Source organism: Chanodichthys erythropterus, chromosome 3 (genome assembly GCF_024489055.1).
Source record: "Chanodichthys erythropterus isolate Z2021 chromosome 3, ASM2448905v1, whole genome shotgun sequence".
In the NCBI taxonomy this organism is placed as follows: Eukaryota; Metazoa; Chordata; class Actinopteri; order Cypriniformes; family Xenocyprididae; genus Chanodichthys; species Chanodichthys erythropterus.
This window is the reverse complement of record NC_090223.1, coordinates 42,327,337-42,350,759: the sequence shown is the minus strand read 5'-3', so window position 1 is coordinate 42,350,759 and position 23,423 is coordinate 42,327,337. Positions and strand designations below refer to the sequence as shown.

At 37.1% G+C, this 23,423-nt stretch overlaps 2 protein-coding genes across 2 annotated transcripts; both read left to right on the top strand.

The window, feature by feature from the left end:
- The first annotated feature begins 1,999 nt into the window (after positions 1 to 1,999).
- grapa (GRB2 related adaptor protein a) lies at positions 2,000 to 13,451 on the top strand. The gene is made up of 5 exons (XM_067382366.1): positions 2,000 to 2,298; positions 2,394 to 2,491; positions 3,955 to 4,074; positions 11,161 to 11,329; positions 11,835 to 13,451. The coding sequence occupies exons 1-5, from the start codon at positions 2,221 to 2,223 to the stop codon at positions 12,012 to 12,014; spliced, it is 645 nt and encodes a 214-aa protein (XP_067238467.1). The 5' UTR covers positions 2,000 to 2,220; the 3' UTR covers positions 12,015 to 13,451.
- A 1,033-nt stretch (positions 13,452 to 14,484) lies between these two features.
- fam83ga (family with sequence similarity 83 member Ga) lies at positions 14,485 to 23,219 on the top strand. Its single transcript, XM_067375736.1, has 5 exons — positions 14,485 to 15,227; positions 16,367 to 16,534; positions 18,838 to 18,962; positions 19,083 to 22,110; positions 22,219 to 23,219. Exons 1-5 carry the CDS (start codon positions 14,769 to 14,771, stop codon positions 22,681 to 22,683), a joined length of 4,245 nt encoding a protein of 1,414 aa, XP_067231837.1. The 5' UTR covers positions 14,485 to 14,768; the 3' UTR covers positions 22,684 to 23,219.
- The last annotated feature ends 204 nt before the right edge of the window (positions 23,220 to 23,423 follow it).

Below are 23,423 nucleotides of genomic sequence, written 5' to 3'. Positions count from 1 at the left end.
TCATTTAGGAGTGAACTATCCCTTTAAAGGTTTTACATTTTCTTTTTTTTTAGAAGGATGTTTCACTCCAGTCTATTGTGGACAAAGAATAGCATGACTTCTTTTTAATGAGTATGGTTTAAATGTTGTGGTTATTAATCATAAACCACAGAGTCATATGAGAAATGAAGTTTAAAATGGTGTATTTGTATCTTTCACCTATCACCTTTGTTTGTGGTTTCCTTGTTTCATGCTCAGGAAGCCCTGTTTTCTGTCCTTCATATGATTGTTTATGTTGTTGAGTGTGTTTCTCTGGATGCATTAGGCCTTTATATATATATATGTGTGTGTGTGTGTGTGTGTGTGTGTGTGTGTGTGTGTGTGTGTGTGTGTGTGTGTGTGTGTGTGTGTGTGTGTGTGTGTGTGTGTGTTTAACCACATATTTGAGCCAAACATGGGTTTTTTAGAGTGTTTAGAGACGGATAGATATAGAGATTTCCGGCAATAAAATATCTCACACATCAGTTACTATCCACATCTTCACAGCAAGCAGTTTCTCACATGCACTGTAACATCTGAGTGCTGCTGACATTCACAGATTGTCTTTTGTGGTGCGAAAATGTTTCCAAGATTTGTTTGCAACAAATCTATTTCCAACAGTTTAAGTCATGTAAAGTGTCATGTTGAGTGTTGTTGATTTCCTAATCTGTAGTTTATGTTGAGATGTCTGTACACATAAGAGATCACATTTAAGTGATAACTTAAGAAGCAATCTTCTTTCTTTAAGGCTAAACTCGTAAACAGCTCCTCCCAGCACGTTCATAACATCAACTCAAACAGCAATAGTGACTGTCTGTATGCGTAACGAGTGCCATTACGGTCCTCTTGCGTGGCCGATGATAGATTCTTTGAATTTGGTAGTGATGTCTAGTGTGTGCCATCTTAGTTATGAGTGTATGTTAAAGCTCCAAAATGAGAGAAAGAATGATTTGTTAAATATGCATTCTGCCATTAATCAACCCTAGAACATGTGGAATAGACTTTGATGCATATATAATTTAGTCAATGAAAAATACATTTGAATGACTCTTAAATGTGTGTGAGCGTGGGAACTCTTAGTACCTCACTGGTAACACTTTATAATAAGGTTTAATTAATACATCAACTAACTGACAAAGAGCAGTACATTAGTATTTGGTTTCTCTTTTTTTGAAGGTGTTCTTGTTACAGTGTAATTATGCATTAAAGTACTGAGCAATACTAACAACATGTACTTTCTATAGGTTTAGGTTTAGGAATAGGGATTGGTTTGGGTTAGTTGCAATTATGCATAATTTAATGTTATTAATATAATAAGTACATGTAATATGTGTAACAAGGACAATGTAAGTGTTATCCTTTATTCATTGTTGTTCATGTTAGTACATTGATGTTAGCTCAGGTCCAAAAAATAGTATTAACAGACACGTTTGATGTTATAATGTGTTAGTACATTTTTAATTTTTAACTTTCCTTTTTTCAAAAGAAAAGACCACTTCATGTGAAAAATATAGCCAAAATGGGATGTCAGGGTTAAACAGCACCACCAGTAGAGGAACATGAGTGGTGTTCTGTGTGTCATGCAGCTCTGTGGGGACATTTGCTCATCTCGACACACATATGTTCTTTGAATCACAAATTCTTTCAGATGAGCTCCTCATCTGATACAATTCATCTCCAGCTATTTCCAGGCATGGGAGTAGCAATATACAACCTACAGTAACACAGATTTACCAGATAAACTTGCCTACAAATGACACATCTGCTCATAAAATGGCAGTCTGGCAAACACATATGTGTTATTCTTTACTTGTAATACGCAGGTCCGGCCCTCTGATGAGGGGAAGTTTTCGAGAGGCCATTCTTTTCGTTGTCCTCCCATCATTTTTTCAACTTTCCTGTTTCTCACATAGCTGTATTTCCTTCTATTAGAGCACGCTGAGACAGGAACTGCCACCCCTGCCTCCTCCCACATGTTTTTTCTGCCTTTCTCTCTTTGAGACCCACACACGTTCTCATGCTCATTCTCTCAGTTCATTTATCAGGGCGCAGTGTTTGACAGTGAGTGTGTCTCTGGACGGTCTGTTTCAGCGTGGATGCTCTTTGGCTCCATCCTTTCCTCTGTTCGATATTCTGTGGTGGGACGTCTACCCACATTGATCTTCTGGGATCTGGCTTCACCTCCAGCTCAGTGGACTCAGGATGGAAGCAGTTGCTCTTTACAACTTTTGTGCAACGGAAAGTGACGAGCTTAGCTTTCAGAAGGGAGATGTACTCAAGGTATAAGCTGGTTTGAGTTGGATTATACATACAGAGCTTTAGTTTGCTACAAATGATTTGATTTGGCCAAAGCTTACTGGCTGTTCTTCCACTAGATCACTAATATGGAAGATGATCCTAACTGGTACACAGCAGAGTTGGTGAACAGGAAGGGCTACGTACCTAAAAACTATATCAGCGTCAGGCCACACGCGTAAGTGCAATTTTATGTCCACAAATCTTGGAAAATATTGATTTGACTTGTGTTGGTATTGACTTGTGTGTGTTGGTATAGTCTTGATTCACTCAATGCATAATGGTCCTGGGAATAAAAAGCATATGTGTGATGTTTTTAATCCCAGTTTCTTCACCTAGACAACAATGAGATGAGTGAAAATGGAGATTTTTACTGAAGTCTTCACGGATGGAAAAAAACATCATGTAAATTTCAAATTTGGTACCAAAAGAGTGCTATCATATGTGACAAATTTCAGTTTAAACTCAAACATTTCTCATCAAATTCTTAATTTATAGCTCTACAGTGTATCAGTATATACACTGTAAATACACACAATATATCTGTGTCAGTCTATGGGTCAGTGCCGTGATGGGTCATTTTTTGTCCAAAGGCCTTAATAATAATAAAAAAACAAAGATATGACATCCAAAGTGTGTAACGTAGTACAACTTGATCTCTTTTATTGAATCCAAAAGGTTTTAATTATATTTTGCAACATATAAAGGTATTTTAAAGATTTTTTAAGTGTCAAAAGGTCATTTGTTATGGTAAACCGTTCAAAGGCCAATACAGCCATTTCATTTGTGATTAAAATATCTTAAAATGTAATAAATGTATATATTTGTAATTTTTCAGGTATGTTTTTATAACATCATATGTCAACATTGTGCAAAATGGTATTAAAATTATGTGTAGAAGTCCTTGATTTGTTATAAGAAAGAATGTCCGAAAAAATGAATTTCATTGATGTCATTCGGAGCAACCAATATAAAGGGAACATTTTGGATCAAGTTATGCGGTCAATATCATGTGACAGGATGTGACATCATTCAGACAAAGGACCACATGGTCATGAAGCAAAGCAACTAGCTCTCTCTTAACTAATAGAAAAATTAATGTTTTCACTCGCTCATACGCCTGTCCTGAAACATCAGGTCATTTGGTTCAACCGCTATAAAACATGTTGCAATAAATATAAAAGGTTTGATTGTCCTTTTGCTAGCTAGAAAGCTAGATATCAGCCTGTTAGCGTTGTATGAAAATATCGTCATTCGGTGTAACAAAAAGTGTCATTCGGTAAAACCGAAATCTTGGTTAAACCGAATGACTTTTTTGGTGACAAATTTTGTCCATCTTGTAATAAATGACAAAATCAGTGTTAATTGTTTATAATAAAAAAAACAAGAACAACACATAATCTCATTGTTAACACTTAATAAAACATCAAAATGAATTATATCTCCATTATAATTTTAGACACTTTTAAAAACCTTATTCGTCACTGACCCATATACCTATTTTCATATATACAAACACAAAGATTCTGAAATCATGCTTATATGCTGATTTGGTGCTCAAGCAAAGAATAGAAACATGTGGCCTGTCTAGCTGTTGTGCATCACTAATGGTGCTGTTGTTCCCCTCTATCTCGCCCACAGATGGTTTGCGGGCCGTATCTCCAGACATGTGGCCGAGAATCGACTGCGCCAGCAGGAATGTGGAAGCTTCTTAGTTAGAGAAAGTGAGAGTGCACCTGGAGAGTTCTCTATGTCAGTGAGGTAAGACACATCCCAACCCCCAAGTCTGCTCTATACACTGTTCCTGGGGGTCGATGTAATTTGTTGATTGCTGCATGCCTCATAAAAGTATAACTAAAAATTTAATAACAAGAAAGATTGTAGGGTCCATCAAAACCCATCTGACCTACTTTGCAAAGGACACCAATATCCCCTGCTGCTTAAGAAAATGGACCATGAAGTTGTCTGAAAATGAGAGCATCAGAAAGCTATTACGTTGCTGCAGAGATTTCATTTAAAATTCATCAAGTGCGCTGTGCACTTCATCAAGTGCACATTATTATTCCGGCTCGTTACCATCCACTTCTTGATGGCTGAGTTGGGTTTGGATGGCAGAGCCTGTTTGGGATCCTGGGAATGAGCTGGCTGGGATAATCAGCATTGCGGTCTTGAGCAGGGCTGGCCTCAGGTGTGGAAGCATCGGCTTGGGTTATTGTGAGATTAAACACACTATGAGAAGTGGAATTGGCAGCTGGTCTGCAGGTCTATGGCTAATATGTGACGCAGCTACAAACTGTCCATCCATGCATTCCTTGAGAGAGCCCTGTCTACGGATACGGATTACTAATCTGACTGACACAGGTGTGATGTCTAGTGATCGCTGAAATCTAACTCCATAAAAGTTGTTACATAACAAATCAAGGTCATAGTGCAAATGCAAAATGAGTAATTAAAAAATGTAAATCTTTGAAAGCCTCAGATTTTAAAAATGTACATTTTTGATGACTTTAGGCATTAATGTCCAAAGACATCTCCCTTCTGAAGGCTAATTTGATGAGATCACAAGAAACCTCAGATGCTTGGATTATATTATTTTTCACAGCACTCATCTTCCTGCATATTTCATTTTTTCTCTGACACCATATATGCCAGCCTTTTAAAGAAGATATCCTGGAATTTTGAAAATAATAAGAAATGTTTCTTCCAAATCATCATATCAGAATGGTTTCTGAAGGATCATGTGACAATGAAGACTGGAGTAATGATGCTGAAAATTCAACTTTGCATCACAGGAATAAATTGCATTTTAAAATATAATAAATTAGAACACAGTTAATTTAAATTGTAATAATAAATGTTTTTTTCTGACCAAATAAATATAGCCAATTGTTTAAAGTCTTACTAACCCTAACCCTTTAAATTTAGTAGAAATTTTGAGCTGAAAAACATTTATTTAGATCAACACACATTAAATGCATGCAGATACAACATACAAACAAATATTTTATAAACATTTTATGAAATCTGTTTTACATAGGAAATTACTATTATTATTATGCTTTTAAGATAAATAATCATCTTATTAAATTATAAAGTTATAAATATTATAAAGGCAACAAACCGTCCAAACGCCAATACATCCTTTGGATGGTTAGTTGAATTTCCAAACTAGACAAGAGTGCTTCTTCTGCTGTTTGCAAGGCGTCAGGTCTCTTCACACCAAGGCGTGATACTAAGAAGGTGCTGTGCATGTTTTCTGGCCCTGTGCCACAGGCCTAGTCACTTCACTTGGCTGAATGAAGATTGGTGATGATAACTCAGCTGTGAAATCTCTAGTGAACCATCTGCTCTGTCTTAAAGTGCGACACTGACTTAAACACAAAACCAAGCTTGAATGACTTGAATGGCATGATCATTGCAATCAATCTATATTTGTTAACATTGCTAAAGCAGACACCCCTATTACTACTGAAAAACATGAAAAAGTATTAAACTCTTCATCCTAAGTGCAACTTGTCCCTCACTGTTTGTAATACAGGCCTAAATGATGCCTTAAAAACATGGGTCTGGTTGAAAGGTGTGCAATTTTCATGCCTGGCTGACAATAAAAATTTAGCAATACAATAGCAACCACCCAGAGCAAGCTAGTAACCACTTAGCAACATGGTAAAAATACTTCAGCAGTCACAAAGACTTGCATGTAGTAAGTGACCACCCAGAACACCCTAGCAACATCTTAGTAACGAACCAGAAAATCCTAGCAACCATTTGTCGACTTATAACAATCATTTACCGAGCGGTTTCATTATGTTGCTAAAGAGTAAAAACAGAGAGTACAGCCTGTCAATCATCTTCTGTGAAAGGAGAGAATGCCAGCAAGCAGGTAATCCTGCATTAAGGAACTAAAGCTGTGGGCTGTTCACTAAATAAAATCTTTAAAGGGGTGGATGATTAAGATTTCACTTTTTTAACTTTAGTTAATGTGTAATGTTGCTGTCAGAGCATAAACAACATCTGCAAAATTAGGACACTCAAAATTCAAAGCAAAAGGGAGATATTTTCTTTTATAGAAATCGATTTTTAAGGACTACAACAAACGGCTGGTAGGAACTACAACAAGCTTGTTACTGTCATTTTATGCTGCAGGGCTCTCAAGTTTTGGAGACAGGCCAGAGTGACACCTACACCCACACCCCCCATAAAAAACAAACAAACAAACAAAAAAAAAATTCCGCCACCTTCTCTGGGCCAGCATCCTGTAACGTGGCCTCAGGTTCAATGAGATGATGCTTATTAGTTGCATTTTACCTGACATCTTTGAAAGACAGATGCAATGATTAATGCATCCACAGTGTTTCCCACAGCATTTTGTGAGACTGTAGTGGGTGGACATTGGTCCGGGGGCATGCCCCCCCGAAGGAAAATTTTGTACATTTTAAATTTAAATGCATGAATCTGGTGCATTCTAAGAGCAAAATTAAGTGACTAGATCAATGAAGAAATTAGTTCTCTTGTAAACAATTTTGTGCTCTAAAAGTAATTTATTTATTGCTGATGGTTGGGCACATTAGTCATGTACACAACATGAGAGTTTGTAAGTGGTCAAACATGTAGAGTACACATTTAAACCATTAAAAATATGTAGCAAAAGAGGTTACCTTTGTTGAATTTATTTATTTGTGGGAGCCTGTGTCTGTATTTGTGGAACTAATGGTCAATCTTTGATTATGCTTTTTTTTCATTGGTTGTTGTGTTAAATCTTACCCAGATACAACAGTGCTATTTTCTGATTGGCTATTGTGTAGCCTCTTTCTTTCTTTTTTTTTGATTGGCTGATAAGTGGCAGGTTCGAGACGCGCTTGATTCCTTCCCGGTTCCAGAGAGAGCGGCGCGGCCAGATACATTTTGGGCGCTGCGGCATATTACATATATGATAAATAGTTTTTTGCGTGAGAAATACAATGTGTGGCAGGAGTGCGTGACAAAAGACCGAAATGAGTGACTGTCACGCTCAATGCTTGACACTTGAGAGCCCTGCGCTGGATGGCTTCACAAACGAGGGTCAATTCAAAGCTGGATTTGCACAAAAGATTAACATGACAGCACATGCTAGTCGATGAGCTGAATCAACTCCACAGCAACTACATAAATTTATCCACTAACCATTCAGAAACTTCCAGCTGCTTCCCAAAAGTTGTAACTTCTTCCTGAGTCTCTCCATCAGTGTCTGACTCCAGTTTGAACAATGTAAGGCTGAACACCGTTACTGACAATCCTCATTTTGGCTGCGTGAGATTCTCCAGCTTTGTTGTTGTTGAGCAACCGAAGCGTGAGCTGTTAAAGCTCCTCCCTCCCCCAGAGCAGCAGCTCATTTGCATTTAAAGGGACACACACAAACACGGCATGTTTTTGCTCACACCCAAATAGGGGCAAAAAGCTGGAACTTCACAGACACATTCTGGGGACACCAGAGACTTATATTACATCATATGAAAGGGGCATTATAGGTCCCAAACATAGTGATTCAAATAAAACCGCTCTGTTACAGCAGTAACAAGACCATGCAGCAACATACCACAGCCATTTGCTGTCACCTCAACACATGCAAGATGTACCTGCTGTGCTACAAACCACAACAGCTCTGAAGATTTAACCACTGAATGTAGGTCATTGTTAATGACACTGATGGCTGAGAGATATGACAGGATCTGCTGATGAACCACCAACTCATGCCCATCTATATTTAAAGGTGCCCTAGAACTTTTTTTTAAAAGGATGTAATATAAGTCTAAGGTGTCCCCTGAATGTGTCTGTGAAGTTTCAGCTCAAAATACCCCATAGATTATTTTTAATTCATTTTTTTAACTGCCTATTTTGGGGCATAATTAGAAATGAGCCGATTCAGGGTGTGTGGCCCTTTAAATCTCATGCTCCATGCCCCAAGAGCTCGCGCTTGCCTTAAACAACATAAACAAAGTTCACACAGCTAATATAACCCTCAAAATGGATCTGTACAAAGTGTTCGTCATGCAGCATGTCTAATCGCGTAAGTACAGTGTGATTCAGCTGTGCACAGATCCAGACGTTAATACTGGCTGACCTTGTCTAATGGCTTGAACATGAGCTGGCATATGCAAATATTAGGGGCGTACATATTAATGATCCCGACTGTTACGTAACAGTCGTGTTATGTTGAGATTCGCCTGTTCTTCGGAGGTCTTTTAAACAAATGAGATTTATATAAGAAGGAGGAAACAATGGAGTTTGAAACTCAGTGTATGTCATTTCCATGTACTGAACTCTTGTTATTCAACTATGCCAAGGTAAATTAAATTTTTAATTCTAGGGCACCTTTAAGTACAGTTTCTGTCCTACCAACCTCAGTGGACTGACTAAAAAAAAACGAAATCACAGCTTCTTACATGCTTTTATTTGTATGTATATAACATTACATTGGAAAAAATCTGCACTTGTTATCAGACTTTATTTCAATTAAAACAACTTCATTTAGCTGGACTTGTGACTCAATTCAAGACTGTTCTTATGACTAGTTTAATCAGCCCTTAAATAGCACTGTATGATGAAGCATCCACCCTAGACGTTCAGGAAGCTTTTGAGGAAGCACAGTATTTCACATTGACAGTCACAAGCTTTTAGGTTTATTAAAAATGCAAGGGCTCAGTCTCCAACATTATAGTTTTCATTATAGTTTTTTTTTTTTTTTTTTTGAGGTAAACTGAGTGACAAATGAATTTGATCACTGCTGCACTGCAGAAAGCAGAAAGATATAATTGTGAGCACACAAAAATAAGAGATGAGATGACTCATGCTTCTACCTTTGATCTACTTTATTCTGAAATTTCAAGATATCTAAATATTCACAAAGCATTCACAAAAGCAATTTTATACATGCCTTTGTCATGCAGTTGAAAGTTTGCTGTTTCAAATGCTGAATTATTTAAATGTTATCACAGATTTTAAGTCTCTTAAAAACATCAAGGAGCTTTCTAACCAACCAAAGAAACATCTAAACTTTTTTAAGACATGATGACTAATTGCTGTGAAATGTTTGGTCTGTGCTAAGTACAGCTGTTTACAGATCCTAAAATTTAAAAATAAGACTCAGAGAGGATGTTTTGATCTTTACGGTTTTGAACCTGTTTCATGATCCTTTTAAAAATCCCCAGCAAATTCTTCCTTCAAAATGTTTTGGTTTAAATTAATATAGATATATTATTAACATAACACAGTTATTAAATGCTAATAATAAAATAAAAGCTAAATCAAGATAGTATTAATTAGGCATACTATAATACAACTGATATTAAAGGGTTAGTTCACCCAAAAATGAAAATGTCATTTATTACCCTCATGTCGTTCCACACCCGTAAGACCTTCATTCATCTTCGGAACACAAATTAAGATATTTTAGATTTAGTCTGAGAGCTTCAAAATGTTTGTACGGTAGACTGTTCTTGTCCAGAAAGGTAATAGAAACATCATCAAAGTAGTCCATGTGACATAGTTAGAATTTGTTGAAGCATCGAAAATACATTTTGGTCCAAAAATAACAAAAACTACGTCTTTATTCGGCATTGTCTTCTCTTACGGGTCTGTTGTCAATCCGCGTTCACGACTCCACAGTGATTTACACAAAATAACAACACTTCTACTTCTAGAAAATGTAGAGCAAATGCGCATTGGTTGTATGTTGCTTTTTTTATGTTTTTAATTAATTTATGAAGCCATTGTAAACTTTATCACTACATATTATATTGTTATATTATGATGCTATCGTATTTTTTGCTGGGAATCAGCTTACTTCGTTGTAAATAGAAAAGCCTGACAATGTCACTGCTAAATACCTGTAAGTATTGTGGTATTTCGCCATGTTTCTCACTGACATCGGGGCTTAAAGAAAATCCCGAGCTCCCCACTCGTATTTACGACGTTGTGGTGCGTTCATGTGTGTTCAGCTCGTAAATGAGCACGATCACACGAAAAATGCATATCAAAAGTACGAGTTTGTAATCTCGTAGAATATATATTGGCGTGCTTATGGTACGCAGTTTTTCGCGTGCATATGATACGCACTTTATGGCGTATTCTACGTACGACCCACCAGCCCCCCCCCCACCCCCATCCTAACCAAGAGCGTATCATATACACGCCATAAAGTGCGTATCATATGCACGCCAAAACTCATTTTGCCGTATATATTATACGAGATTACAAACTCGTACTATTGATACGCATTTTCATGTGTCGTGTTGTGTAAATACGATCTTTCCGTCATGACTTGAACGCACCATAAGCCCAAGGTATAGTTCACTTTTTACGCGTACGTGTGGGTAAGCGTACAGAATAAGAAGAGTTGGCGCGTACCGTATGCACTGCCGGATTCGCACATGCGCATTTAATTTTTTTTGGCAGTAATTAGTTTATCCACAAGGTGGCAACCGTGCCCTGGGGTCGTTGATTCAGTAGTCAAAGAAAAACTGCATAAACAGAATAGGCAGGAACGCATGCAAGCTAGAGCGATAATGGAGGCCTACGTAGACGAGAGATTGCGCGAGATTAAAAAGTCCCCTTATTTGTACAACTCTAGCATTAAAGAATACAAGGATGTTTACATGGGCTGTAACTCGTGGAGAGAGATTGCTCAAAACTGCGCATGCGTTTAACGCTTATGTACGTGTACAAGTCGAATGAAGTATATTTTCCAAGGCTGTGCCTTCGACTGAAGAAACGAGTGTTTTTAAAGTGTTTCCTGTATGACAAGTAGCTACTCCGTTATTCTGTAGTGCTGCTATGTGTTTATTCTGAATCTTTGTCTCTTCTTACCAGCTATGGGGATCACGTACAGCATTTCAAGGTGTTAAAGGATAGAGATGGCTATTACTTTGTTTGGGAAGAGATCTTCCCTTCCTTAAATCAGCTTGTGGACTTCTACAAGACCAACAGCATTGCAAAAGAAAGGACTGTGTTTCTGAGGGATACAGAACATACACTAAAGGTAAGAAAAAACTTACAAATACAGCTATTTTTTGAAAATATTTTGTACTGGGTACCAACATTTTGCCACCAGCAATTAAAATGTCATACTTAAATGCTTCTGAAATGACAGCCGGATTGTAAACAGCATTTGTTTTTGTTTTGTTTTTCACCAAAGAGCAAGAAAATAGTGGTTTAATGGGAAAGGACAGCAAATGTGTACAAATAAAGGTTGTGTTGATGCCAAAGGAAAGTATATTTGTATTCAGAGCATAGAGCACAGAGGTGTCAGAAGTGATTACTTGGAGTGAAACATGTTTAGACACCATGTTAAGCTTTTCAAGGATGCATTGTAAATGAAATGTTTACCTGATTGCCAATTAGGAATAACACACTAGACATCGGTTTAGAAACTATGAAAAATCTCTCAGGTGTAATGGTAAGAGTGAGGCACATAAAGTCTGACAGCAAAAATGTGAAGGTAGGCACAGCAATAATGACCTTTGTCTGTTATTGTTTCCCATTAGAGGCCCCATCATGCACATGCCCTGTTTGACTTCAATCCAGAGCACAACTCCCAGCTGCACTTCCTGCGGGGTGATGTCATAGACCTGCTGGACTGCTCAGATTCTCAACGCTGGAAAGGTCGTTGCCGTGGATGTGTGGGCTTTTTCCCCCCTGAGTTCGTCCAGCCCATGTATCACTGACTCTGAAGGACAATAACAACACTGTGTGTACATAGCAGTATTTGATTGTTAGCATCGTTCACTGGTTTAATACGACAGGAATTATCAAGCTAAGTTTGTTTGAAAATGACTATGGAACAAGCAAACCTAACGAAATGAACAGTTACTAAGACACAATCATGCCGTTGACACTAAGATGATACATTTCTGCTTTTTAGGTCAAAAGCTCTCAAACTATTCAGCATCACTCAATCAAAAAAACAAACAAACAAAAAAAAATCTCCACACATACTGTTGTGTATTAAAATGCAATTGGAAATTTTATTCATGAATTTTATTAATGCAATCTCTTCACTGCACTTTGCTTACAAATTTGGATATTAGCTAAAAAATTCTTCAATCAATTGCTATATTTATTACAATTCTTTTCTGTGTATATGTTGTTTATAACAGTTGTTATCTGCTTCTTTTGATTATGTAAATGTTACCATTATGATGACTGAATATTGAAGAATATAAACAAGTTAGTATGCACATTTTAATAATCTTCAGTCTGGACACAAAATGGTTATTGGGTCAAGTCAGGAAATTACTAAGCTTGATATGAAATTATTAAGCTCTTTCAAGAAGTATTAATCTTCCTTTATTTCAAATTCTGATGAGCTGCAAAGTCAGACAAAACCCAGAGGAGAATTGTTGTGAGTAAAGAGAATAATTTTTTGAGTAAATAAAGGTCTGTGGTTAATTTAACTTTTTGACAACATAAATTACCAGTGTTGGGGAAAGTTACTTTTAAAAGTAATGCTTTACTACATTGTGTTACTCCCTAAAGAAGCAACAAATTTCATTCATTACTTTTTATGAAAAGTAATGCGTTACTTTAATTTTGCGTTACTTTTTCTCACCGGGGCTGGGCTTGCTTGCTTGTTTTTTAATAACAACAAAAAAGTTTTGGCAAAAAGGCCCTTTCACACCAAAAGTGAAATGAATAAGCCTCAGCTGAAAGAAAAACATATTTACACCTGTACAGTAGAGGGCGCAGCTCAGACAAACCTTTCAGCTGTGCTGCCATTCTGGATTTAAGAAGAATAGGATACAGGAGAAGGAAGTTCTAGTTCTTATTTCTAAATCTAATCTAAAGTAATTTTTGCTTATTAGTATGGTTGAATTAGGTATATTGAAGGTCAGCAGCAAAGACATTGGTTAATAAAGTGAGATTAAATACATAAAGTATATTTGTGTAATTTAATATAGTTAATTTATAGATTATAGTTAACAGGTTTGCAAAAATTCTGAGATTGCATTTCACTGTTTTTATTAATTTTGAGGAATACTGAATTTTTTCGTGCAAGTGAGATGAGTAAATGCATGTTCACATTTAGTCTAGAACTAAAATAACCATCATGCTTACATGCCTCTGCACTTTATTTCTCTCAACATGGGGACAACATGTCAGTCAATAAATGTGAAAAAGTAACTTGTGTTACTTATTTGAAAAAGTAACTTAGATATTTTGTTGTAAATTGAAAAAGTAATGCGTTACTTTACTAGTTACTTGAAAAAGTAATCTGTTTACATAACTCAAGTTACTTGTAACGTGTAACCCCAACACTGTAAATTACACACAATCATACCTCAGATGTGAATTTTTAAACCAATGTGTGCTTTTAAAATTTTAAGTTGCTACATATGGGTTTGCAAAGCAAACATCCTTGCTGTGCTGTAGCTGTCGTAGCCTACTTATTAAACAATGTATATTTTTTTATACATAATCAGAATTAGCTAGAATACAATATTCATTACACTTTCTTGATACAAAGGCCCATGTTTTAAATAACTAGCCTATATGAAGAGGTTTCATGTCTTTTTGATGCTTTTAAAACTGCAGGTTTCAGAACAATCCCACATGAAAAAATACTATAGTGATTTATAGTAAATACTGTAGTGTTTTTGAACCATACTATAGTAAAGTGCTTGAATTAATTTGTTGTGGTAATATAACAACAGCTATAGTAATATAAGCAAATTACTTTACCCAATACTGTACTAAGTTTTCTACAACTATAGGGTATATTATACTACAGTACACTACAGTTTACTATAGTAAAATCTAAAGTATACTACAGTATTTATTACAGTTCATCAGTATGCTGAAGCATTCATTAACAAAGTTTTGTAAATACTATAATATATACAGTATACTACAATTTACTGGTTAAAAAAACTATAGTATTTACTATAAATTATTATAGTATTTTTTCATGTGGGATCAGTGGGCAAAATACATCTGAAATGCATCGTGTGGCTGAACCACAAGCTTTCTGTGTCATTTTTAATCATTTCAAAAAGAAACAATTGTAAAATGATGTACTAAGAATTAAAAATAATACAAACTTACATTTACAAGTCTTGCACGACATAACTTAATTTCCCCCTTCAAACTGGCGAACAAAACTTTCCCACCACTAGAAAACAATTACTAAGCACCCAGGTAAATAACATCATAATGGTTTCTTTTACCATTGGTTGATAGTGAGTCACGTGACAGAGGTGTTCGCGCTTACCTGTGCGTGAAGTGAACACACATTCATATTCTTGACAGGATCAACTAGATGAGCAGAAGTGAGTGAACCGGACCTTGTACGCGCACGCCTCTTTGTGTAGCCTATAATATTGAACCTTGTTTGTTAAAATAGTTGAACTAAACTTTTCCATTACAAAATTAAACGCAAAAGCACTTTTAAATGCTGTTAAAAATACCGCGGAGTTAAAGTAATGGCACTGTCACAGGTTCAGTGCCTTGATGATAATCACGTCAACTTGCGCACCAACGAGTCCAAGCCGGAGTTCCTCTACAGCGAGGAGCAGAGGATCGCGCTGGAGACACTCATTCATGATGGACAGAGCGCCTTTGAGGACTACCTCAAAACAAACAACATCCGCTGCTTTCTGTCGGACCTTGAGCTTGAGAGGATTCTGAGCACTGTGGAGGTGTATTGCCCGGGTTCCCCCGATAATAATGCTGAACTGTACGGGGAAAGTGATGGGGACGAGCTCTCCCTGCAGTACTGGCCCGACCGCTCGGACTGCTCGATCCCTCAGCTGGACATCGGGTGGCCGGACCGGGTGTCCTACCGCGGAGTGACGCGTGTGCAAGTGTACACTCAACCCCCTTATGAGGGACAGTCACATATTAAAGAGGTCGTTAGAAAAATGATCGGCCAAGCACAGAAGGTAGGGGATGAATAGCTATATTTTATATATGATTTTGTGATTTGTGTTGTGACTCATCTCAGGTGAATAAGACACTGATCAAAGTCCAGTGAACATGTAGAGATAGACTCATAGGATAGACTACACGTGTGCTCAAGCTCATAAAACAGGCTAATGTCATTTTCAGCCCTCTGAATGGTAGGGCTGGGCACTGCTGGAACCTTAACTTTCAGAATTATAAAGTTAAATATTAAAACACTTCATACACCCCTGGTTTCACAGACAAGGCTTAAGTTAGTCCCAGATTAAAATGCATGTTTGAGCTGTTTTAACTGAAAGCAACTTGCACTGACATATCTTAAAATATGTAAGTGTCATTGTTTTGTCTCAAGATGAACACCAGTAATGTTTTTTTTTTTCTAGTGTATGTTTATAAAAGATACTTAATTGAACTAATTCTGACTTAATCTAAGCCCTGTCTGTGAAACCGGCCCTGCGGCCCATAAAGACGCATACATATACATATATGAAATAAATAATAGCAAAATAAATAAAACCACACATATTTTATATGTACATATATAAAAGTTCACATTGAAAATTTGAGATTCTTTAAATTTACTATGTGAACTTAAATTACTATGTGAACTTAAAATGTCAGATCTTCCACTGAAGCTTGAGATATTCTTTTGATCATGTTGATCATAAAATCATGCTGGAGAACATAACCATCAGGTTTTACACAAGCTTCAAGCTGCTTGAGTGCTGCTGCAGTGAAGCAAAATACACTCAAATTCTTTAAAGTGTTTGATTCAACTCACTTTCACTCAAATTAGTATGCTGATAATATATCAATCAATCAATCATTAATTTATAAAGCATTTAAAAAAAAACGCAAAGTATACATATGTAATATGTATGTAATGAAATATAATGAATATTGTATATTGTAATATGTAATGAAAAAACATTATTGGATCCTATACAGCTTATATTTGGGATAGTCCTTACGATGTCCCATGCACTTTTCTAAATCTGCTCTTGTGATTACTTTGAATTACCTTTTGTCCAGTTTTTCATCTGTATGCACAGTTTTACTTATTAATATTTGGAATACAGTATGTTTTTGACAGATATTACAATGTGCTGTCCCTTTGCAGGTTATTGCAATTGTCATGGACTTGTTCACAGATATTGACATATTCAAAGATCTACTGGATGCAAGCTACAAGCGAAAGGTTGCTGTGTACATTATGCTGGAGGCCACTGGAGTGAAGCACTTTCTAAAAATGTGTGAGAAAGCAGGCATGCACACTGGACACCTCAAGGCATGTCACAGTTCATATTAAAAAAACTCATTTGACCTACAATTTAATGTTTTTATTAAAGATTTATTAGCGTAAAATAAACATAACATTATTAAACACCTGCAGTTAAATGAGCAGAAACATCTGAGAGATAACCTACTGCAAATCAGAAAGTCTAATTTTCCAAACCGCCTGAGGCAACTGTGAGCACTTATGACTTTTGACGCTCCTGTTTTGAGACAGAAACAGATTTCTGCTGATGACAGATAATTTTGCAACACATTTTTTAAATAATATAGAATTTTATACTGTATCAGTGATAGAAAGAGATTAGAAAGACGTGTGTGTAGTGTTGATACCAATCATTTTTAACAAATGTATTTACTTCAATCCTTAGATGTTCTGTAATAGAACTTTATATGTGAATCAGTTGAGCTGAATATTTAAGATATTAGCTTCTGTCTGTCTATCACCTGAAGGTACCACAAACACTTGGTTTGCTCTGGTTGCCAGCAAACAGGAAATTTAAATACTAAAATGTGCAGCATAGTGTAAAAATATTATAGAGATGTGATGTAAAAGAAAATTTGCCCTACTTGTGTATTTACTAACTAATGTGATTATATACTAATAGACTTTCATTGATGAAACCATGTCAAGCATACAGTGTGTCAGAAACTATGGCCACGTTCACACAGCAGTAGAATATGGTGTCAGTCCTGTTTTTGAGTCCTTAATACGGTTGCCTTCACACACAGTATGTTTATTTACTAGTTGTCTGTCACATCATACAGTGCGAGAGGGCAGGTTTTCTTGTGTGGTTTCGAAGGAGATATGAGCTGTGTGTCACCTGAAGGTTTTAGATCCAGTCACTATTCTCCAGTGGAGCTGCTCCCGTCAATTTTGTGTTTCTATGTGTGACTCAGATGCTACACTCTCCACCCCGATATAAATGCTGCTGTCGGTTAATGCAGATAGAACTCTTGTCACATTCATACATACCTGTAAGTAAATGCGTAAAATTGTAAAATGATGTACTAAGAATTAAAAATAATACAAACTTACATTTACAAGTCTTGCACGACATAACTTAATTTCCCCCTTCAAACTGGCGAACAAAACTTTCCCACCACTAGAAAACAATTACTAAGCACCCAGGTAAATAACATCATAATGGTTTCTTTTACCATTGGTTGATAGTGAGTCACGTGACAGAGGTGTTCGCGCTTACCTGTGCGTGAAGTGAACACACATTCATATTCTTGACAGGATCAACTAGATGAGCAGAAGTGAGTGAACCGGACCTTGTACGCGCACGCCTCTTTGTGTAGCCTATAATATTGAACCTTGTTTGTTAAAATAGTTGAACTAAACTTTTCCATTACAAAATTAAACGCAAAAGCACTTTTAAATGCTGTTAAAAATACCGCGGAGTTAAAGTAATGGCACTGTCACAGGTTCAGTGCCTTGATGACAATCACGTCAACTTGCGCACCAACGAGTCGGTTGTCAATCCCAAAAAATGACAATGTGAATTTAGCCTACACTGCCCTCCAAAGGTTTGGAAACACCCTATAAAAGTGGGGTTTTGGACAAAATTGGCATGAATCCTTTTTTAATTTGTGATAATTTTGCACTAATAAGAGCCAACACAAACTACAAAAACATATTTTATTATATAAACAGTTTATACATAGAAAAAAACTTACATTTTCGATTGATCAAAATATCCAGCATTAGCAGCTATCTGACCTAAACTGGGTTCTGATTGGTTCATTGTATTCTAAACTTAATTGTCAATCTATTGTTGAAGATATTACGGCCCAAAAATCTTTTACAAACCTGGGCCAAGTTTAAACCAGTAACCAGGCATCACAGCTGGCAAAGGGGCATGTCTGACTTTGACATACATATATATCGCCATTATTATGTAATCAAAATAAAAATTATTATTGCTGGTCTTCAATGATAATGTCAAGTTACTTCAATGTATTTGCACCAAAAAATGATTTATGCTGATATCATCCAAAACCACACTTTGCCAGGGGTGTTTCCAAACTTTTGGAGGGCAGTGTATGTCTCAAAATTAATTTTTTTACCTTTAAATAACCTTCATGGTACACATAACCCTGTTTGTAGATCAATTTTAATTTACTTATTATTCCTTCAGGCAAGAAAGAATCATTTTTGTCAAACCCTAACACAATATTTGTCTGAATTTTGTGTGCATGAAATTATTTGCCATTGTGAGAGAATTTCTATTAGTTGTGGATATTTTTTCATCCAGGCATTAACCAAACATGCTGAACTCTGTTTTTCACCAGAACTTGAGAGTGTGCAGCATCAGAGGGGCACAATTTTTCAGTCGATCCTCAAAGAGAGTGTGTGGATACCAAAGCCAGAAGTTCATGTTTATTGACGGAGACAAAGCAGTCTCAGGGTCATATAGGTAAGTCTGGTCAACCTGGTTTAACAAGGTTAGACCTAACCTAATTTATGATTCTAGTATCTAAACACATCCTTAATGTACATAATTATTCAAATTAAAAAAGGTATTCTTTATTTTCAGTTTCACATGGTCTTCCTCTAGACTGGACAGAAACCTCATCACTGTTCTCACCGGCCAAGCAGTCGACACATTTGACACATTGTTTCAAGACATGTATGTGATGTCTAATGGAGTGTGCCTGAGCAAGATTAATCTGAGCAGTGAGCCTGAACCTGAGTTCCTCCTTCAGGTGGTACCCACTGTTCTGCCCTCAGCAACCAGGGCACTCAAGCTCATTAACCCAAAATACGCTCTGGTCTCCAACTGTGCTTTCACTACCAATGGACCTGTATCTGACCAGACAAGTGCCAAGAACAGCATTTCCAAGAATCAGACAGAAGTCATCAAACAAATCAAAGACACCCCAGTGATGCCACCTGTTCACCCGGGACTTCTCAACCTGGAAAAGGCGAATATGATCAATTATGTGCCGACCTGGCCTGATCCTGACCCACCGAGTGATGTCATTGGTTTCATTAACATAAGAGACTCCAACAAGCCATTGCAAGCTCACCTAATGCGTTCAGAGCTCTTTGAAGTGTCTCAAGCCATTCGATTCAAGGATCCTTTTCATGAGCCAAAGGAGTTTTTATCTCTGAGGGCTTGTCGTGGACCCATATCCCAAACTCCCTCTGATCCTGAAGCTCCAGCTCAAAAACAAACATCAGGAGAAGCGCAGAAAAATTTTGATCAAAATCAGCATCAAACAAGCAGCCCAGCCAACAAGCAGAGTGAGGATCTTATCTTGCCTTCGGAAAAGCCAGAAACACTGCATGTGCTTGCCTGTAGTAAAGTTGATACAGAGGAACTATGTGAAATGGAAAAAGACACCTTTGACATCTCTACACCTCTGCAGAGTAAAAACATTCACACTGAAAAAGACTTTGCAATTCTCAGTGTGCCTTTTACTCAAGACGATAGAGTCTCAGATACAGAGCAAACCCTGGATACTCCACAACCTACCCAAACCTCTGACAATCTTGACATGAAATTATCATCAGCAATGTACAACGAAACTCATTGTGACTCATTTGCAATTCCAGACACAACTTTTGTTAAGCAAAGTCTTGAGGACCAAGTCTTAATTGATGTTGCCACTCAGGAACACAAAGATACAAAACCAGAGACAAACCAAAATGGCTGGAATGGTACACAGATGTCTAACTGTGACTCCAGCATCTCTTCATTGTCTGATGTATACTATGATTGTTTTAGCCCTGTTGCTGACTTAGGAGGAGGAGATTTTTTTGTGCCTGAAAAAACACAAGAATCTTTGCATAATCCAATCAAAAATGGTCATCAAGAGCAGGAAGTTCCTCGTTCAAATTCATCCTCACCTCAAGATCTGGATTTGGATAATAAACAAACCTTGTTTACTCCAAAACCTTTGAAAACCTCTTGCAGTATTGTCTTCAATTTCTTATCTACAGAGTTCAAAACAAAGACTGCACCTTCCGAAACCACCTTTGCCCAAGAAAGTGACAAAGGTATCATAATTAATGATAGTAAAGTACCAGTCAAAGATTTCTCACAGATTCCAAATGGTTGTTGTTTTAACTTCTCTTCAACTTCCGAGGAATACTTTGAATGCAGTGACACAGTGGGTTTGAATTCGGATATTCATGGTATGGTTTTTGAGAAACCAAGCTCAGTTGAGAACTTCAACCTGAACAAACCTCTGAAAACACTGAAGCCCGTATTGGAAGCTGAGAAATTTTCTAAGCTAAGCTGTAAGAACATGAAAGAAAAGGATGAACCTAAAATGTATTCTGGACAGGAGCAGCCTGAATTTCAGCACATACTAGAAATAACAGCTGACAGTCACATAGTGGCAGATGAAATTAAGGCAGTTTTAGGATCTGAAGATAAAACTCAAACTCAGCTGGATGAAAAGGTTCACAGACACCAAGAACAAGTGTCTGGAGTTACATCAGAGCCAGTAGTAGAGAGCAAATCAATAAGTAACTTTTCACAGGAACATGAGATAAGTGCTTCTCAGGAAAATTTAGAGATACAGACCAAGGCAGAGTCTGTAGAGTTAATTGACAAAGTTGAAAAAGAGCCCATGCAAGGCTTACAACTTGATGTAAGTCTAGATTTAACATGTAAGGAACGTGAAATAGAACCACTACAGGACTTGCAATCTGACATACATCTGGATTTAAAATATGAGAGAAAAACCGTACAGTTACCTGAGAAATATTCAAAACCGCAACTTCAAGATTTAGAATCTAAGGTAAGTCAAGTTGTAAAATGTGTGGGACAGTCTGTAACGTTAGCTGAGAAAACTGCACAACTGCCACTGCAGGACTTACAACCTGAGGTAACTGTAGATTTAATATGTGAGGGAGTATCTGTACAGTTACCTGAGACAACTACTAAACCGCCAATACAGGACCCACAGTCAGAAAGTCCAGATTTAAAAATCAAACCTTCAGACGTGAATGCTATCAAACTGTGTTTGGCAACAGGCAGTGAATGTAGGAACTCAATACTGCAAGATAAAGCAGATATAACTTCTGTATTTCCAGAGGAGACTGAGGTAACAAAGTCTGTAGAGTTGCCTAAGACTGAGCAACTGCAAAATCCATTGACTTATTTTGATTCTGGGTCAAATAACCCACCCAACCTAAAATCTGAAGAGCATGTGAATGAGCACTTAAGGCTGCAGAATGATGAGGTCAGTCCAGCAGTGTTAAAGATAAACTCTGAGGAGCACAATCCTCAGGAGAAACTGCCTGAACAGTTTGAAACCATTGAGCTGCTGATATTAGAGGATTCAGACCATTCTGATCCCATAAGACCAAGAGCTGCACTGAAAAAAGAAACAAAGGCAAGCAAAACTGAGCCTATAGAACAGAAAACCACAAATGATAGAAAACATAAAGAGAATCAGCTGGGTCATGATGTTAACAGTAGGAATAAGAAGGAAACATGCCACCCAACAGCTTTGATTGAGGAGAAACAAGAAGGGGAACATATTTGTACAAATCAGATGAACAAGAACCTGCCTGAGGCAAAATCTAAGATGGAGTGTCTGTTTAGAAAGGTAAGACTTTCTTACTGTACTACCAAAAAGCAAACACTTGTTCAATTATAATCAATTTCGAGAACTGGCTTGAGGATAATATTAATAATACTCTGTTCTTCATCCTAGCAACCACATCAAACATCATCCAGAATTCCTATTCAAGCAAGAGGAGAGTTAACCAAGTTAACCATCAGCAAAGCAGACACTAGCAATCGCTCATTTGGGCTTCGAGCTCCTAAGGCTGGATTGCATAGCAAGCTGCCATCACTTGGAAAACCACTATGGCAGAATAAGCCTAGCCTTACATTATTTCCATCTCCTGAAAAATTGTCCACAGGAGCAATCGCTCCAGTTAGGTCAGCACAAATTCCTCAGAGACCATCAGTATCCTCACCAAATGGTCCCATCTCTCCCCTAAAACAGCCTCAGGTCCAGCTGATTGCACCTAAGATCAGGCAGTCAGACCAGCCAAATGTTTCCAGGAAACGTTCTGCATCCATTACAAAATATAGCTGCTCTTCTTCAGGAACTTCATGTCCAGGACAAGTAAAGAAGAAGCAGGCGTTTAAAGGGTCTCCACCAAGCAACTAGAAGAACGCAACAAAGTACAGTTCGAATTCTTTGTTGCATACGGATTTCATAAAAGTAATGATGTGCAATAGAAATAAAAAAGCCACCGTGTTATTTTAGTATTTAATGTTTTTATTGAACTTTTATTGAACTATGTGAGTTGATCTCACATACAACTGTTTTATTCAGTCCATTTAGCAAACATACTTTCACCCTTCTACAATGCACTTAAGCTAACAGGGTTTTCCCTATACAAACAAGTTCTTCTAAACTGACCGTTTTATGTAAATTGCAGACACAGAGTTTTAGATAAAGCTTTATGATTGTCCCTAAAGCTATTAATATGTAAATACTTTATTTTTTCATTCAGCTTATTGGAAATGATCAATTATGGGCCTTATTAAATCATCATATTTAGTTCACCATTTGCATTACATGGTTCTTTAATGGGCTGACTTTAGCTAAATGGTACACTGAAGGAAACACTGGATATGGGTGCTGTCTACTCATTCAGATTGATGTCAGAAACTCCAGACTTTGTTTAGTTGAAGATTAGAAACCCCCAGACTGTACACACAGACCTTCCAGGACAGAGTTCACTTGATTACAGTTGGACTTTATTCTTTTTTCCATTATATGAAGAAGTTTTACCATCCTTTTTCCATTGTATTAAGATGTTCTTATTTAAGCCGCTTCAAACTTAATTTAACCTTATTACATGCCACAGTTTCATTCAGTTTAAGTTATTGGTGGCTTGGGAC